Source organism: Microtus pennsylvanicus, chromosome 13 (assembly GCF_037038515.1).
Source record: "Microtus pennsylvanicus isolate mMicPen1 chromosome 13, mMicPen1.hap1, whole genome shotgun sequence".
NCBI lineage: Eukaryota > Metazoa > Chordata > Mammalia > Rodentia > Cricetidae > Microtus > Microtus pennsylvanicus.
This window is the reverse complement of record NC_134591.1, coordinates 42,667,386-42,687,007: the sequence shown is the minus strand read 5'-3', so window position 1 is coordinate 42,687,007 and position 19,622 is coordinate 42,667,386. Positions and strand designations below refer to the sequence as shown.

The 19,622-nt window shown below is 50.1% G+C and overlaps 1 protein-coding gene across 1 annotated transcript in view; it reads left to right on the top strand.

The window, feature by feature from the left end:
* The window catches only part of Mroh7 (maestro heat like repeat family member 7), a 46,168-nt gene that overhangs the window by 23,568 nt on the left and 2,978 nt on the right, over window positions 1-19,622 (top strand). The window contains exons 12-20 of the mRNA XM_075945517.1: window positions 1,468-1,606; window positions 1,786-1,976; window positions 7,113-7,250; window positions 9,011-9,125; window positions 11,949-12,089; window positions 12,915-13,094; window positions 13,445-13,600; window positions 14,476-14,598; window positions 18,621-18,723. Of these exons, the coding sequence (XP_075801632.1) occupies window positions 1,468-1,606; window positions 1,786-1,976; window positions 7,113-7,250; window positions 9,011-9,125; window positions 11,949-12,089; window positions 12,915-13,094; window positions 13,445-13,600; window positions 14,476-14,598; window positions 18,621-18,723 (1,286 nt within the window). The remainder of the gene's footprint in view (window positions 1-1,467; window positions 1,607-1,785; window positions 1,977-7,112; window positions 7,251-9,010; window positions 9,126-11,948; window positions 12,090-12,914; window positions 13,095-13,444; window positions 13,601-14,475; window positions 14,599-18,620; window positions 18,724-19,622) is intronic.

Here is a 19,622-nt window from a genome sequence, read left to right as displayed (position 1 = left end):
TCTCTCTCTGTCTCTGTCTCTGTCTCTCTCTCCTCCCCTTGTCTCCCTCTCCCTCTCCCCCTCTCTCTGTCTCTCTCTGTCTCTCTCTCTCTCCTTTCTCTCCCTCTCCCTTCCTCCCCTCTGTTTCTCTCTCTCTCTCACACACACACACAGAGATGGGAACACACATGAATGGGTAGACAGTGACAAGGAGAAGAGGAAGTGTGGGGGGGTGTTGTTCATTATATATTCCAGACTGTCCTCAAACTCACTGCAATCTTCCTGCCTCCTACTTTCAGGTACTGGAATTACATTAAGGTCTTTTTTTTTCCTTTATGCAGTGCTGGGAATCGAACCCAGGGCCATGGTATGCAAGTGCCCTATTGCTGAACTACAGCTACAGGGGGTTTCTTTTGTGAACCACTCAGTCATTAGGTTACCAGGGCTGCCCTTGACTTGATGGCCCTATTTATGATCCCGAGAGTGAGGGCTTCTATTTATTCCCTATATGCTTTCCAAGTAAACCGTGGCTGTGAGGGTAGGAGAGCCAGGGGACTCAGAGGGACCAGAATCTCTTACAGGATCCTTGTTCTCTGCATCTCTGCAGTGATTAGTCCAGCCACAAGGGTCACAGTCCTTGGGAAGCCCCATGCTGTTCCATTGGTCCTTATAGTTAATGATCGTTCCCCCTGATCCAGATGTTATATATACCAGGCAGCTATAAACATGACCATTTTTACCCTAAGCAATGTTGCCTAGCAACGTAGTTAAAATACTATCTTTATTGGGTTTCCAGGAGAACAGAGCTGGGAAGTGAGCGGAAGGTTCAGATGCTCCGGCATCCAGGCAAAAGGGTTTCAGTAACCCTTTAGCTCACTGCCAAATGCCCAGAGTCTGCCCTGGTGCTGCTGCTCCTCCTGCTGGCATAGCTTTGGGCAAAGGGCCTGGAGTTTGCTTCCTGGGAGTCTGGAATAAGGGCAAGATCCAGGCCCCAGAGGGCTCTGTGACGTCCACTCCTGCTCTTGGGAGACAGCTTTGGAGTCATCGGGTGTGGTCACATCTTACCTCTGCAGCCTGTTAGCAGCAGCATCTTGGACTGATGGTTTTACCTCCCCGAGCCTCCATTCTGCCTTTGTAAAATGGGAATAATGTCCTTTATTACTGTGCGAGAAGTCAGTGACTTGGAGCGTTTCCAGGCGTCTGCGTCTGTATCCTCAGAGATTTGCTTGGTGCCTGGTACACGATGCCCACTCTAATGAATGTTTGCCCAGTGGCACATTACATGAGGATAAAGCACTGGGGCTGAAACCTGCAAACGGGGTTCTCAATCACTGCCAGCCTCCTGCCTCATGGAGAATGCTTTCAGGGCCACTCCTTGCGGGTGTGCTCCTGGATACCATTTCATTGGCCCTGCACCTCAGCCCTGAAGCCATTGGCATCAGGTGGCCCCTGCCTTACCAACCACTAACTATCCTCCCTCCTCCTTAGCAACGGGGCAGAGATGTGGAGGCAGCTGATACTTCGAAAGCCCAGCTGTGATGTCCGAGACCTGCTGGATCTGCTCCTGACTAGCCTGAAGGAGAAACCCATCACCAAGAAGGGCCGGGCCTCCATTGTGCCCCTGGCGGTGAGGACCAGGCACCTGCTTTCCTTCCCTTTTACCCCACTCAGCTTGTTGGTCCCATCTGCTTTCCTAGACTGAATTAGTGAACCAGTCCCAGCCTCTCAGAGCAATAAGCTAGGCTACAGCCAGCGGTGCTGAGAGGATGAACTGGGTCAAGCCACTGGCCTCCCCTCTACCTCTAGGCAGCCAGTGGCTTGTGTGAGCTCCTGTCCGTCAACAGCTGTGTGAGCCGTGTGAGGCGCATCTACCCTCAGCTGCTCCTGGCTCTGCTCATTCAGGTCCATTATCACATTGGTCTCAGCCTGCCCAACCGCGTGGCTCCTCGGAAGGATGCCAAGGATGACACGCAGCCTCCTGTCTTCTTACCTGTATGGTAGGCCCCATTGTCTGTCTACCCTCCTGTCTTCTTACCTGTATGGTAGGCCCCATTGTCTGTCTACCTTCCTTTCTTCTTACCTGTATGGTAGGCCCCATTGTCTGTCTACCTTCCTTTCTTCTTACCTGTATGGTAGGCCCCATTGTCTGTCTACCCTCCTGTCTTCTTACCTGTATGGTAGGCCCCATTGTCTGTCTACCCTCCTGTCTTCTTACCTGTATGGTAGGCCCCATTGTCTGTCTACCCTCCTGTCTTCTTACCTGTATGGTAGGCCCCATTGTCTGTCTACCCTCCTTTCTTCTTACCTGTATGGTAGGCCCCATCGTCTGTCTACCCTGCTGTCCTGGCAGTTGGGAGTCCCCCAGACATCTCATACATGGATTATGTTCCAATCAATAGGAACATTGGTGGGTCTGTGATACACATCTAATACGAGCAAGTCCGCTGGGGATGGCAGCGGGTGAAGATCCCCGGACCACTCATCCTGTTACGCCACCATGCACTGATCAGAGCTGTGGGATGCAGACAAAGGGGCTCAGAACCAGCTGTGGAACGGGGTGTGAGTCCAGCAACATCGCGTCTCTAGTGTCTGGAGAGGCAGCTAGGTGGATAGGGAATGCTTGATCAGCATCAACCGAGCCCAAGGTTTGATCCTTAGAACCAAATAAACAGGTACCAGAAGTGGAGCATACATTTGCTTTTAGAAATAGGACCTCACGTAGTCCAGGCTGGCCCAGCGCTTGTTATGTAGACTGAGGATGATCTTGAACTTCTGACCCTCCTGTCCCCATCTCCCTAGTCATTGGGATTGTAGGCATGCTCCACCCTGACCAGTTTATCTGGTTCTATGGATCAAACCTCGGGCTCGGTTGACGCTGACCAAGCATTCCCTATCCACCTAGCTGCCTCTCCAGACACTAGAGATGCGATGTTACTGGACTCACACCCCGTTCCACAGCTGGTTCTGAGCCCCTTTGTCTGCATCCCACAGCTCTGATCAGTGCATGGTGGCGTAACAGGATGAGTGGTCCGGGGATCTTCACCCGCTGCCATCGCCAGCGGACTTTCTCGTATTAGATGTGTATCACAGACCCACCAATGTTCCTATTGATTGGAACATAATCTATGTACACGGGGGGAGGGGGGAGGAAACAGGGCATTAAAATCAATTCTCTTTTTCCTCTTTGTACCCCAGATGCCTTCCCAGAAGAGAAGCAAGTTTTTTCCTTCATGCCCTTTCAGGGGTAGTTAGTTTAGATGAGCACATGGGTTTATATTTATTTTTACAGGTGCTAGCCTGTGACACAGGCACACATTTGCTCTTGGATATCTAGTCTTGAAGACCTTCATGCATACAGCTGTCTCATTATTTTTGACACTGGGGCATCCTTATGTACAGAAGTTCAGTCCCGTAATGGGCAGCCCTGCAGCCCTCCTCCTGATTCGGGCACTTCTCTACCGTTTGCAATGGCAGAGACACTGCTGTGAGCTGGCTTGCATGGAGACACGCATGTAATTGTATGTGTAGGATGGACTCCTGAAGGGAGGGTGGGGCACCGATGGACTTCTGCATGGGGATACTGAAATGGCATAGGAATGCATGATGGAGAAAGTTAATGATCATTGAGGGCTGAACACTGAAATGAAGGGCCAGTGAGATAGGTCAGCAGATACAGGTGATTGCTGTCAAGCCTGAGTTTCATCTTCATGACCCACAAGACAGAGGAGAGAATCGATTCTCTAACCTCTGAAGGCACACACGCACACACACATACACACAGAGATTAGCTAAAACGTAGCAATTCCTCCACTGCCCCATCTGCCAGGGTGCACAGAGGAAACTGTCACGAGTGGTTGTGGTCTATGCCAGTGCCTACATCTCCACATCTATTCTCGGCTAATGTATTGCAGAACATTTTAATCTTTGCAAATCTGAGCTGCAAAAAAAAATGGATTTCTTTCTTTCTTATTCTTTTCTTTAGATAAGGTCCTTAAAAGGAATCATGATTCTCCTGCCTCATATCCTGAGTGCTGGGAGGGCAGGATTCTGCCACCACACCTGGTGTGTGTGTGTGCGCGCACGCGCGTGTGTGCATGCGACGTGCTGGGGGTTTCGTTATCATGTCTCTCATTTGAATGAAGCTGAGATTTAAATGGCATTTGTATTCCCGTTTATATGAGCAAGTTGCCCTTGCCCTTCGTCCATCCACATAGGGCTATTGGGGATTTTTCTTAGCAATTTTAAAAACTATTTTATTTCCATTTTTCCCTATTAATGTAGGAGAACCCATTTTACTAAGGGAATTAACTGTCATTTATATTATATTTGGCTACTTAACCTGTGTTTATTTTAAGTCTTTTGTCATTCAGAAAGTTAACTGTTTCCATGGCGTGCTGGTCCATTCCCCTTCTCATCCTTGTGCGTTCACTTACAGAAGCATATTCGGGAGGGCAAAGGGCAAGTCGCGTGTGGCTGGAGGCCTTTGATCCAGAGCTGTCCATCCTGTTTGCTCTGGTTTTCTCCCGTTTGTTTGTTTGTTTTGATAGTTAACCTTTTGGCCACCCGCCCCCATGAGATGAATGCCTGATTTCTGCCTAATGGTTGTGCGAACTGATAGCCTCACCCGCCGCTAGAGAAACACCCGCCGTCCACGTATCCTCTTGCATCTCTTGCTGTGCTTTCCGGGGCTGTTAGGTTCCTGGGCAACAGCAGGAGATGAAGGGGTGGTGTAGCCACAGTAGGAGGAACACAGATGGAGGCTTCCCTGTCTGGAAGTGATGAGGGGAACAGCCTCCACAAGAGGAGGATTCAACTCCGCTAAGACCACAGGACCACTAGAAGGAAGCCAGAGTAGCCACCCTACCCATAGCCACAGCAACAGCACACCTACCCACAGCGATGGACAGCTCATCTTATCCATATCCCCACTAGCGGGAGCACAGCCCTGCCAGCACCTTAAAGTTGGGTTCCAGCCTCTAGAGCCAGCAGTCCTTTCTGCTGCTTTACGGTTACCTGTGGCAGCTAGCCACGGCAGCCATGCTGTTGTGTGGCCTTTGTGTGACTCCTTGGTGCTCCAGACTCAGTGACAGATGAAAAAGTCACCCAACAGAAGTAGTCACATCTCTTGTATGGCGAGGGGCATTGGCTATGAATGTGACAGCTCTGTTGGTACCAGGTGACATGTCTCATGTGAGTTTGAAGGGAAAGAGGGACTCCTGGATTCAAGCACACGGACATAGGCATGACCTGAGGGTTTTGGCAGCCCTGGGCGTTTCAGTTGTTTCGTGTGGTGCCGTGGCTGTCCAGTCACCATTCAGAGGCAGAGGCAGGTGAATCTCTGTGAGTTCGAGGCCAGCCTGGTCTACAAGAGCTAGTTCCAGGACAGATAGGACTGTTGCACAGGGAAACCCTGTCTCGAAAAACCAAAAAAAAAAAAATCATTTTACAATCAGTTTCTTGACTGGCCACTGTTTGTCTCCAAAAACAGAAAAAGAAAAAAGAAAAGTAGCTTTGGTGATTGCTTGGATTGCTAGCATCAGCCGCTGCTGCTGCTACTAACCACATTCTCAACATTTTAGCTAAAGTGACATTTAGATCGACCTTAACACTTTTCTGGGGTCTAATTTTAGTCACAGTGACATCTTTGAGGTCCTTTAGAAGGGACAGGTCTTTTTTTCTCTGAGGTTAGAGGCTCTCCGGTAGGACGGGGTGGATCTAAGCAGCATTTGGGCCCAGTGAGTATAAGGTCCACCTGCCTGACCTGGAGCTGACCCAGAGAACCTGAGTCAAATGAAAGACAGCAGTTGAAACGTTGCAAGAGATAGTACCAATGTAAGAACTGCACTAGTGATCTGGAGCACACTCACTTCCATCCACTACACCTGGCAGGAACATGAAAACACATTCCAAGAACAATTCGTGTTTTGAAGAAACTGAGGTCATTAGACTTTTGTTTTCTCACAAGTCCTCAGAGTTCTCCTCACTCGACTTCATTCTTGGACTGTGCTCCCCACAATGGTGGTTCCCCTAAGACTGTAGGAGAGCCCACGTAAGCTAGAGTAAGTACACACCATGATGCTGAAAGAACCCCGGAGTGGGGAGACTCTCACTCAAGTCTTGGGATAGCACGACCCCCCAGGAACTCATGAGAGACCATCCTTGCTGCAATCACACGAAGTTTATTGACATGACAGGAACCAGTGCACCGGGGCGGAAACTCATTTCCCTTGCAGGGGTGGAGAGTTGGACCCCGAGTAGCTGGGAGAAGGGATATTTAAGGGAAGAAACCACAAGCCGGTAATCTAAAGGGGGTAGGGAGGGCGTCATTGGAAAATTCCGAAAATACCAGTGATAATCACAAGGGGGTACCTCCCTGTTTCTCAAGATTATTCTCAAAATTATAATCTAACTTTATGGTCAGCTAGTTCCTGGAACAGAGTCACTGAACCAGCTAACCTAGACTTTTGGTTCTTCTCTCCCTGCTTGATTGTTTTGGCTCTACTCTTTCTGCTAGAGGGGTCTGAATTTACCTGGGTCTTTCAATGCTCACACATGCCACCAGCTCTTGAGGCCTTTCTCAGAATGTATCCCATCAGTATATGGCTGTAACTTAACTTTCGTAACGAAACAATAGGCTGGGCTAGACATCCAGTTGGTTAAAAGGTGGCAGTGGCCTCCAGGATCCCTGAGCTCACTTAGACCTTCTGAGTTCTGCTCAGTTTCCTGGGTGTGACAACTCCCCAGGACCTTCCTGAAGGGTCCTGAGGCCAAAAGGGACTTGGGCACTGGCAGAAGACTGAGTGTCCAGGAGAGCAGGCTGCCAAGACATTCGTGGCTTAATGGAGAGTATAGAGGAGAACAGGCAAGACACAGGAAAGGAAGTTTGGGCAGCCAGCTCCTCCAGGAAGCAAGGCCCCGGAGAAAGGGTGGGTGAAGGGGGACTTTGTGTCTGCTATCTCTCAGGTTCTGAAAGTGAAGGATGTGTTACTTATAAAGAGCCACTGTCTGTGGATCCAGTGCACCCTGCTAACTGTGTGGTAGAGACGGTGCTGGGGGTGGAGAGGAGCCTTGGCAAGAGGGGCCAAGTAGAAGGCACACAGTGCACAGGAGACTTTACCCCCTTGTCTCGGCAGCTGGATGGTGAAGGTGGTGAAAACCCTGCTTCTGAAAATGGGCTGTTCATATGAGTCTACGTTTCTGGAGGAGCAGGGTGGCTGGGAGCTCATGGGCCAGGCAGAGAATCACTACCGGGGAGTGTCCTTGTTGGCAAGGTGAGGTGTGGACCTCAGTGGGGTAGGGTGGGATAGGGTGGGCCCTCGGATCTTCAGACAGACCCAAGCTGGCATCTCTGAGCAACAGCTTTTGTCCCCCCAACCCCGGCTCTTCTCTACAGCTTGGGGAATACTGTCCTAGCAGCGGGTCAACACCAGTGTGAAAGATGATGTCCATTCTTGAGAGGCAAACTTGGTCCCTGAAATGATATAGTTAGCTCGCTCTCTCTCTCTCTCTCTCTCTCTCTCTCTCTCTCTCTCTCTCTCTCTCTCTCTCTCTCTCTCTTTTTGGCTTGGTGAGATGGCTCAACGGGTAAAGGTGCTTGCTGCCAAGGCTGCCGATCTGAGTTCAATTCCCTGGACCCACATGATGGAAGGCAAACCCACTAATTGTCCTCTGACCTCCCCATGAGCACCGTGGCATGCACACCACTCACATATACACGCACGTAAAATAAATAAACACCAGTTTACTTACAAGTTCCCTTCTTCAGCCAGCCATGATAGCACCTGCCTTTAATCCCAGCACTCCTGAGACAGAGCAGGTGATCTCTGTGAGTTCGTGGCCAGCTTGGTCTACAAAGTGAGGTCCAGGACAGCCAGAGCTGTTACACAGAGAGAAGCACAGGCTACCATGATGGAGGCTGGTGGCAAGCCAGGGTTTACACGTACACATCTTGCTCAGGAACACAGCTGGGTCATCTATCCAAGGCCACACAACTGAGGAGTGGTAAAGTGATTGTCCTGTGTCCTTCACCGAGGCTCCTTCCCACCCTGGCCCAGATGAGTGCTCCCTCTCCAAACACACACCCCTCCCTGGCTACAGAGGGGCATCTCGACTTCTGTGCTGGTGCCATGACTCCTGCCACAAGAGCCTCTTCCTGGGCTGAGCACACAGTCACCTGATGGAGCACTAACTGTTCTCCAAGCACCACGCAAAAAGGGGCTACATGGACGATGACTCCATGGTTCTTACCAGCACCAAAGAAACAGTGCTATGACGAGCCCAGGGTCAAACATGAGGAAACTGAGGCCCAGAGATTAAGTGCCTGCCCCAAATCACACAGCACATACTGGAGTCAGGATTTGAACCCAGACTCTCTCCCTTCAATTCTTCAATAAGCTATTCTCTCAGATTCAGTGACCCACTGTCACCTTGGCTGGCAGCTGAGTTCTCAGTGGGTGTGGGCTAGGGTCCTGAGAGTGTGTCTTCAGGCAGTTTCCATGCGGTGCTGATGCTGGCTGTGTGGGTAGGGGTACTTTGATCACCTGCTGGCTCCGGTGGGATGGGTGAAGCAGCTGGAGCAGGAACTTGTGGTCGGGACCACAGCCCTGCCACACTCCAGCTCTGAGAGCTGAGCCAGCCCCACTCAGAGCCTCAGTTCCCTCTGTGACTGGGGATATTCAAGGCGACCTGTCTGGAAGGGTGGTGTGGAGACCCCATGGAATGACAAAGTGGGAGGCTGGCTGCTGCTGGCCTCAGTGAGTGAAATCTCACATCTCCTTCCTTCTGCCCTGGCCTCCTGCACCGTCGTGGGAGGGCTTCAGCTTGCCCAGCTCACTGATTTGCCCTGTGCCCTCTGCCAAATCTCCTTCCCACCCTGTGCCTCATTTCCCCAGCTGTGTAAAGAAGCAGGTAGGTACCACTGACTCCGAGATGTCACCCGGATGACACTGACTGGCCAGGGTTGGTAGCGTCCCTGTTAGACCTCGTCAGCGGGCCTTGTGTGACTGGGAGCCTGAGGGTCTGCCCTCCCTAGGGCCATGGTGCACTACTCCTGCCAGGAGTTGTGTCGCATCCTCTACCTGCTCATCCCGCTCTTGGAAAGAGGTGACGAGAAGCACAAGGTCACGGCCACCGCCTTCTTTGTGGAGGTACCTCCTGGGGCCCTGGGAACCTGGGGACAGTCATTCGGGGCCTTCTGGGGAACGACACTTTCCAGTTTGCAAAGCCTTCCCAGATCCTTCATGTCTCTTCAATAGGAAGACCCCACAGGTCTCTCTCTTGTGTCTCCCCCTCTGCACCCCTATACCCCACTCTTCCAGACTTTCCGAAAACCTCAGGCACCTGTTTATCTTTGCTGGGCACCACGGTGTGTCAGGAACCAGAGACACAAATGTGACCTTGACGCCACCCTGGCCTTGAGGAGTTCTCAGTGTGGCAGGGAAAACAGAGAGCATCCCGGTTATAGTGTGGGGTGCCATACTGGGCGGTCATGAGAGAGCTGGAGATTGGAGAGAGGGCCTCAGGGAGAGCTTCCTGAAGGAGGTGACATAATTAGAGCACACGTAGCAGGAAGTGCCAGGCAGGACCAGGACACTAGTCAGGAGTTGGGAAGGCCAGCCGCAGAAGGGCGATGCATTCGGAGCTGACTGACGTTTACTGGGCGCTTACTGTCCTCCCAGCCTGCTCTCAATTTATGCTAATTGGCTCATTTCATTTTCCCTCAAATTCCATAACTTAGATACTAGTTTATGGCCACCTCAGAGAAGGCAGTTGAGGTCCAGTCTCTTTCCCAAGGCCCAAATGGCAGCTAGATCCAGGATTCAAATCTTCACCTTTGGCTCTAACTCCTCCACGCCTCTCTCTTCCTTAGTTTGCTGTAAAACCTCCACACCACACAAGGCACAAGGTCATTTGAAGCGCTCAGTGGTGCCAGTTCCCTCCTACGCTGTGTAATTGTAACTAAGTAACTCCAGGACCTTTCCACCTGCCCCATCAGATGCACACACCCCACCCCCGTTACACACAAGCCCTCTGGTCCTCCCAACTTCTGTCTTCTAACTGCAAACGGACCTGTTTGCAGCATTGTGCTCAGCGATTTTATGGCATCTCCAAGCTTATCCAGGCTGAATCATCGGGTGTCCCCCCAAAGAGGCTGAGAACACCCCATTTTGTTCAACTTCTGTCTGTGAGTGACATTAGAGGACCTGCTTTGGTCCCTGCTCCCTCGTCTGACAGTTATCATTCGGAGGACTCTAGGGTTTCACCAGAGTCTGTAGGGTAGGGCTGGCTTACCACCTGCCTAGCTAGTGGGAAGGACAGAAAGGCTTCCTGGAGGAGGTGACATTTAAGCTCGACCTCAACGGGTGAGTACGGTTTGCAAAAAGGGCATTCTTCTTGACACATTTCTTAAAACATTTCTGCCTCTCCAGACTGTGAGATCAGAGCAGGGACCATGTTTATATGGCAGCACTAGTGTTCCAAATCTGTAGCCAATATCAAGATTAGAAATGATGATTTATAAAAGTGAATGGTTCAAGTGTCCACATTAATTATTTTGGGTAGACATTTATACCACATCTACTCTTATAGTTATTTATTTATGTCTGTGTATCTATATATATGAACACATGCATGTCTTGGCATGTGGAGGTTAGAAGACAACTTGTGGGAGTCAGTTCCGCTGTCCTTTCACCGTGTGGGAATTGAACTCAGGTCATCAGAGTTGGCAGCAAGCACTTCTACCTGCTGAGCTATCTCGCTGGCCCTCTGATCTATAAATGAAGAATCTTTATCTTTTTTTAATATTTATTTATTATGTATACAATATTCTGTATGTGTGTATGCCCGCATACCAGAAGAGGGCACCAGATCTCATTATAGGTGGTTGTGAGCCACCATGTGGTTGCCGGGAATTGAACTCAGGACCTTTGGAAGAGCAGGCAATGCTCTTAACCACTGAGCCATCTCTCCAGCCCCGAATCTTTATCTTTTGCAAAGGGAGTTTGCAAGTAAAAGAGACAGGAGCCGTTATCCTCTGTGTCTCAGGCTCTGCCCACAGCCTGGTATACATCCGGCCTGAGTAGCTTGCATGGACAGATAGAAGGCAGCGGTGGTGTGGTCCTTCCTCCCTTCCATCTCCTCTGGTTAACTGGTGATTCTCCCGCTGCACCAGCTCCTCCTCCCAGTTCTCCCCATCTTGTAGACATGGCTCTCCACGGTGGCAGCCAGGATGATAGAGTGTTGTTTGTGAGGATGGGCCGGTAAGACCCAGTGCCTGTTGGCCGCTGAAGGGAGGGAGGGTGTGAAGCCGGACAGGGAGAAGAGGATGGGTTTCACTGATGGTGCCAACCCTGCAATGGAAGAGGAGTTGTCCTCAGAGGGGGAGGACTTGATCCCTGTAGTAAACACACATTCTACCCCAATTCTTAGATTGAGTGATGCCCCTGAAAGAGTTGGCTGAGTTTTTGTCCAATAGGAAGGTCACAGAGGTCCAGGGGGACAGACGGGCGGATGGAGCACTGAGGTTCCTAGTTGCTGCCTCAGGAGGGTGCCCAGAGTTCCTGGGACTCGGGGGAAACGTGTTCAACCTGGGGCTGAGTTTTGGAAGGAGCTATGCCAGGTGTGGGTGTGAGCATGCAAATAGCTATCGTAGTGGCAGGGCATCCTGCCAGCCCAGAGGGCACAAACGGGCCTGGTCATTTGAGGAATGGTGGAACATGTCTGGCTATGTAGGAGTATGGGCTGCAGGGTGAATACAGAGCGAAGGAGGCGGGCAGGAGGCAGGCGATGCAGAGGCACAAGGAGAGACAGCTTCAGCATTCCCACCAGTTTCTGGTGAACGTTAGGTGAAAAGCACCGGCTACTGTCAGTTTTCCAAGCCCGCGGCTCCAGGAGGCAGATCCTGGGAGTCCCAGGGAGACCGTGGGCTATGTACCCCTGGGCTCAGGAGTCAGTGCTGTTTGCTCTCTCAGCTGTTCCGCATGGAGCAGGTGCGTCGCATCCCCGAGGAGTACTCCCTGGGGCGGATGGTGGAAGGCCTGAGCCACCGCAACCCCATCATGAAGGTGCTGTCCATCCGGGGCCTGGTCATCCTGGCCCGTAGGTCTGAGAAGGTGAGTAGAGGGTTGAGAGAAGCCCAGCCTTACCAGGCCTTGGGCTGGAGGGAGGGCTCAGCTGTCATAGTCTGGAATTAGAGCTTATGTTTGCCTGCCCTCGGTGGTCCCATCTGTAAAATGGACCTGCCAACACAATCTCTATGTATTATATTCTTTTTCAACATATCCTGATCCAGATTTCGTACAGGCAGTGTTCGTACAGGCAGTGTGTGGACAGAAAGGGATGGCACTAATTATCCCTATGTTGTGGATCAGGAAACGGAAGTCTGGAAGGGTGATATAAGCTTAGCATTGTAAAAAGTGCCCGTTTTCTCTCCTAGGGACTGCCTGACACAGCTTGGTAGAAGGGGCAGAGCACAGACTCAAAAAGCTAATTTGTGGGGGCTGGAGAGATGGCTCAGTGGTTAAGAGCATTGCCTGCTCTTTCAAAGATCCTGAGTTCAATTCCCGGCAACCACATGGTTGGCTCACAACCATCTGTAATGAGGTCTGGTGCCCTCTTCTGGCCTGCAGACATACACACAGACAGAATATTGTATACATAATAAATAAATAAATATTTTAAAAAAAAGCTAATTTGTGACGTAGGGTATCCTATGTGACCTGGGGCCAGAGGAGGGAAAAAGCCAGACGGATTCATTCACCCAGCAGGGGGGTGGGAATTAAGGAGACCAAAGAAGCCTTTAAAGAACAGCCAGGGAGGGAGCTCAGAATAGGTGACAAGGTCCAGGCTGGGCTGCCCAGGTCTTCTGTGAGTGGGAGGCTGGATCTTCTTCCTGCTGGCCCAGGCAGTACCCCCTCCTCCATGCTTCTGTCCCCCAGATGGCCAAGGTCCAGACCCTGCTGCCCACCATGGTTAAATGCCTGAAGAACATGGATGGGGTGCTGGTGGTGGAGGCTGTCTGTGACCTCAAGAGCATCTTCCAGGGGAAGGGCAAGAAGCTAATGGACAGCTCAGTCTACGTGGAGATGCTGCAGCTCTTGCTGCCTCACTTCACTGATGTAAGGCCTCAGGAGTGGGGAGGGGAGGAGCATGGGAAGAGGAGGGTCAGTCACTTCCTGGGGTTGCAGAATCTCCCATCTACCCCACCACACTGGGGTCTGGGCAGAGCTGCCCCAGGTTAGAGGAAGGGGCACCTTGACCCAGCGGCTTTTCCAGAAGGGAGTTCTTTTGTGATTAGTTTTCCCAGAGAAGGTGGACTTACTGCCACTGGTTGGTCTATGTTGGCCCCCCCACGTGGTCTGGGCTCTTCTCTGCCTCTGTGCCAAGAAGGTCCTTCAAACGAGGGACAGGAAGGCTGGGGAGCCTCCTCCTGGGAGAGAGGTCCCTCTGAGCCTCTGGTTTGTCCCAGGCAAGAGAAGAGGTGCAGGTCTCCTGCATCAGCGTGTACGGAAAAGTGGTTCAGAAGCTCCGGATACCCCGCACCCAAGCCTTGGAGGAGCAGCTGACCAGCACGCTGCTGCCCTTGCTCCTCATCATGCAGGAGGGCAATGCCAAAGTGGTCCAGGTGAGAGCAGGCACAGGTGTCCGGTCCCGAAGGGGCACCTCCTTTACAGAGCCAAGCCAGGACTGGGGCCAGTCCGTGGAAAGCAGTCAATTATGTCCAGCCAGGTGTGATTTCTAGAGGCATCTTGGACAGAATTCCTCCTCAAATAGATAGCTTCACTTGTACCCTTCTTTTCTTCCTCTAAGTTTTATTTATTTATTTGCAGTGCTGAGGGTTAAGCCTTACTTAGGCTTCACACACGCCAGTCCGGCTCTCTACCACTGAGCTATAGTTTCGATGCTTTCATTTGCACCTTTCAAACAGGACTTGGTTTTCCAAAATCCAACTATAAAAAATTGTGTGTGGGGCTAGAGAGATGGCTCAGAGGTTAAGAGCACTGCCTGCTCTTCCAAAGGTCCTGAGTTCAATTCCCAGCAACCACATGGTGGCTCACAACCATCTGTAATGAGGTCTGGTGCCTTCTTCTGGCCTGCACAGAACACAGACAGAACATTCTATATCTAATAAATAAAATCTAATAAATAAATATCTAATCAGAACACAGACAGAACATTCTATATCTAATAAATAAAATCTAATAAATAAATAAATATTAAAAACATAAATTCCTTTAAAAATTTGTGCGTGTAATGTTTTAGCATGGGCACACATGCCACAGTGTGCACACGGAGGTCAAAGAACAACTTTGCGGAGTTGGTTCTCTCCTTCTACCTTTCTGGGGATTGAACTCGGACTGCCGGGCTTGAGTGGTGAGCCCCTCTATCCACTGAGCTGTCTCAGCAGTCCCCAGGCCAGTTTCTACATGCCTTTCCCCCCTGGAGGTCTGCTGTCCTGGAATTCCACACTGCTGCTATTTTCTTCCTATTGGTCTGCAGAAATGTGTGAAGACCCTGTCCCGCTGTTCTTGCTTCATGAAGTGGGAGTTGCCAAAAAGGGCTTACAGCCAGAAGCCCTGGGAAAACCATCTACAGACGGTGGCAAAAATTTGCAAGTATCTTGTGAGTGCTTCCTGTAAGCTACTGACTCTTTACAAGGGTGTTGGAGGCCAGGAGTCATCCCTTCCCCCTTCCTGTTTCATGTTCTGACTTGTGGTTCACATCACTGCCTCCAGGCTATTGGTGCTTAAGCATCCATATCTGTCTCTGACTTCTCCCCGTCTAGAGTCCCCCTCCTCTGGATCACTGGATACCTCCAGTGGATAGTTATCTATCTATCTATCTATCTATCTATCTATCTATCTATCTATCTATCTATCTATCTATCTATCATCTATCTATCTATTTATCTATCTATCTATCTATCTATCATCTATCTATTATCTATCATCTATCTATTATCTATCATCTATCTATCTATTTATCTATCATCTATCTATCTATCATCTATCTATCTACCTTCCTTCCTGCTCTCTCTCTGTACACTCCCCACTGTGTGTGTGTGTGTGTGTGTGTGTGTAGGGACCGAGCCTGTGATCTCATGCATGCTAGGCAAGTGATCTACCACTGAGTTACAGCCCCAACCTATCTATATTGTGTCTATATTGTACCTTCTGCCTAGATGGTCTGCCTTTTCTTTTCCTTTTTTAAACTTTTTGAGACATGGTCTTACTATGTACCTCAACCTGGTCTGGAACTCACTATGTAGCCCAGGCTGGCCTTGAATTCACAGTGACTCTCTGTCTCACCCTCCTGAGAGATGGGGTTAAAGGTGTGTGCCACTGTGCCTGGATTTCAGGCTCCCTTTTCTGCAATAGAATTTCCCAGGCAGTGTTTCTAGTGATGGTCCACAGGGTGGGGATGCTGGGGGCAGGTGTTCTGGGGTGTTGCAAATGCTGAATGCTCACCACAACCCTGCAGATTGACAGTAGCTTCAGAGGGCTTGGAGGTGCTCTGTGCAGAGGAATGACTCATGCTTTCTCGACCTTTCTCAGCCATCTCTGTGACTAGCTAAGTAAGCCACAGACATGCTGTGAAGGTGTCACTGTGGGTCATGGAACCTCTGGGGACATCTAGTCCCACTCTCCCTTCCCTGTTGTCATGGGCAGGAGTCCATGTAAAAAAACAACAAACACAGAAAGTATCTGGGTATGGTGGTGCATGCTTGTGCTCTCAGCACTGGGGAGGCAGAGGCAGGAGGATCCCTGGGACTCATTGGAAAAGCAGCCTAGCTTACTTGGTAAGCTCCAGGCCGATGAGAAACTTTGTCTCCACAAAAACAAAACAAACAAACAAAAAACTCTAAATGGACGGTACCCAGACAACAGCAGCAGCAGAGGTTGTCCTTGGGTCTCCTCGTCCATGGACCATCATGCCTGGCCTTTTGGCTCCCTTTCCTGCAACGGATTTTCCCAGGCAGTATTTCCAGTGACAGGAGTATCCCCGTGCATGCCTGTACACACACACACACACACCACATACATTTACCTTCACAAACAACCTCACACACAAACACACACACACACACACACACACACACACACACACACACTAAAGCATTGTATTAAGCTAGGTATAGCCTTAGTACTTGAGAGGCTGAGACAGGAGGACTGCTATGAGTTTGAGCCCATCTTGTGCTATAGAGTGAGACTCTGTCTAACAACAACAACAACCCCCAAAAGACCTACATACATTGTGCTCAGCACCGTTCTGTAGACCTTTGGGGGTTGTGGCTCTCAGTTTGTACCTCTATGGCCGATCCCTCTACTTTGCTTTTCTGCCCATCAACAGCTTTGCTCACAAGAAAGTTAAATTCTTAAGCTAATGGGAGCTGGAGAGACGACTCAGAGGTTAAGAGCACTACCTGCTCTTCCAGAGGTTCTTTCTGAGTTCAATTCCCAGCAACCACATGGTGGCTCACAACCATCTGTAATGAGATCTTGTAGCACAATTAATAAAAACCCAGAGACAGAAATTGGGGTTCAACCTGAAGGTCAGAAAAGCAAAACAGCCAGCCACAGACTCTTACCTTTACCTCGGTCTGAAATGGCAATCCTGCCTCCAGGAATCCTCAGAATGAGACACTGTATGAAACCTGTCTCCTCCTGTTTTATATTCCTCTCTAGTGCTGGGATTAAAGGCATGCACCACCACTGCCCGGTTTCTGTGGCAAGCTAGTGTGACTACTGGGATTAAAGGTGTGTGTTACCACTGCCTGGTCTGTAAGGTTGACCAGAGTGGCTATTTTATTCCTGATCTTCAAGCAAGCTTTATTTATTAAAATACAAATGAAATATCACTATAAGATGTGGTGTCCCCTTCTGGCCTGCAGGCGTACATGCAGGCAGAACACTATACATACTAAGTAAATACATCTTCTTTAAAAAAGTTCTTGGGCTGAGTACTGCGGCTCAGTTAGTAGAGTACCTGCCTAGCATGCCTGAGACCCTAGGCTAGAGCTTTAGCACACCCCATAACCCCAGCTTGGTGGTGTGTGTGTGGTGGTGTGTGGTGGTGCATGCAGGAAGCCAGGGCAGGCTACATGAAACCCTGTCTCAAAAAATAAATGAGTACAAGAAGCTAAAGCTACGCTCTAGTAGCTTGACGAAGAAACCAGTGACTTACTGCTGATCAATGACCGAATCAACTGTAGCTCATTCATTTTCTCATCTAGCACAGTGCTTCTCAACCTCCCTAAGGCTGTGACGCTTTAATACGGTTCCTCATGGGGTGGCGACCCCCACAACTATAAAGTTATTTTTGTTGCTACTTCATAATTGTAATTTTGCTACTGTTATGAATCATAATGTAAATATCTGTGTTTTCCAATGGCCTTAGGTGAAAGGGGTTGGGACCCATGGGTTGGGAACTGCTCTTTTAGTTGTTTCTGGTCACCAGCTCTAATACAAGTCCTGTCTAGGGTGCTGAGGACTCTGAATGGAGTGATAAGTTCCCTCATCTTGGAAGAGTTCTGTATGCAATGGGGGAAAGGGTGTACGATTAAAAGCTACCGTTCTGGGTATCATGACTGAGCATGTGCGGGATGCTGCAGAAGCATTAAGAATGGTGGACAGCCAGGTGGTGGTGGCGCACGCCTTTAATCCCAGCACCTGGGAGGCAGAGGCAGTTGGATCTCTATGAGCTCGAGGCCAGCCTGGTCTACAGAGAGAGTTCCAAGACAGCCAAGGCTATACACACAGAGAAATCCTGTCTTGAAAGACAAACCAAGCCAAACAAAAATGGTAGATGAGCATCCCCTGGGGTCATGAAAGATTTCAGTGGGAGGTAGCATCTGAATTGAGGCTTGAAGGATGCAAAGCAATTTATCAAGTAGAAGGGAGGATACCGTAATTAGGGGCAATCCCCATACAGGACACAGAGGTGGCTCTGGCTGGTTCATGTCCTTACTGCATAGCCCCGCAAGTATGGCAGTTGAGGCAGCGACGGGAAGCTGTCAAACTCAGTAAGATTGTGGAGGCTTTGCCTGCCAGACCTGGGAGTTCAGACCTTGGCCTCAGCCTGAGGAAGTTGTTAACAGACATGAGTCTTCTCTCTCAGTAGCCTCTTACCTGAACAACTGCTCCCAGGTCTCTACACCTGAGCCACGGTGATGGCCTCTGTCAGGCGATCTTGCACAGAGCATGGCTTTGTCACTACCAGTCGTGAGTGAAGGCTTGCACTTCCCAGCGCAGGAGGATGCCTTGTTTGTGCCTGGCTTTGAGGACTGCTCAGTCCTCCAGCTAATTCCCCGTCGCTCTGTAGCCCCAGTCTTTCATCCCTGCCAGCCCAGTTTCCCTTTGCATGCCATGCCCCATGTCATCTCCCGTGGGATCTGCAGTGTGGAACCTTTCCTCCATTACACCCGGGAGATGGACTGATAGGAGACCTGGGCTGGCACGCCATTAGAAGTGGTGATTTCAGTCAGATAAAAGAAGACAAAGTCTGGCCCCTGGGGGCTTCTCGGCAAAGAGCTGGGCAGTAGGGATGTTTGGGAGCCGGGGTCAGGGTAGTGCTGATGGGGAGAATAGCTGCCCCTAGATATGAGGTAGTGGACCCAGCACTTGAGGGGTTTCTCTTCATTCCAGGTGAACGCTCACCGAGACAGTGTCTTCACCTTCCTCAGCCAGAGCCTGGAGTTTGCCAAGAATTCACGGGCCTCCCTCCGGAAGTCCTCTGTCATCTTCATAGGTAACCTTTTCTGGGATAATAAGTCCCCCCACCAAGCCTCTGCCTGAGCTCCAGTCTGAGTTTCCCAGAATCCCAATCTCTGGGGGAAAGATTGATTACAGATTCTCTTTGCTCAGGATTCTTCATAAGACCCTTCTAACGTTGGCATCTGGGCTGCCTCTCCCACCACATCACACTACATTTACTGTATTAGATTCCTATTCTCCTCTGCCCAGATAATCATAGTCCCTACACCAGGGTCAGGAGACCTTACTGCAGAGAGGCCTGGAGGTGATGACCTCTATAAAATGACATTTATTTTAGTGTATGTTTTAAATTCATTTGCTCTTTCTCATACCCCATCCACCCATATACCTACCATCCATCCATCTATCCCTACATCCACCCTTCCATCCCTATATCCATCCATCCATCCCTACATCCATCCATTCATCACCACATCCATCCATCCATCCATCCCTACATCCATCCATCCCTACATCCATCCATCCATCCATCCCTACATACATCCATCCCTACATCCGTCCATCCCTACATACATCCATCCATCCCTACATCCATCCATTCATCACCACATCCATCCATCCATCCATCCCTACATCCATCCCTACATCCATCCATCCCTACATCCATCCATCCCTACATCCATCCATACGTACATCCATCCATCCCTACATCCATCCATCCCTACATCCATCCATCCATCCATCCCTACATCCATCCATCCCTACATCCGTCCATCCATCCCTACATCCATCCATCCCTACATCCATCCATCCATCCATCCCTACATCCATCCATACTTACATCCATCCCTACATCCATCCATCCCTACATCCATCCATACGTACATCCATCCATCCCTACATCCATCCCTACATCCATCCCTACATCCATCC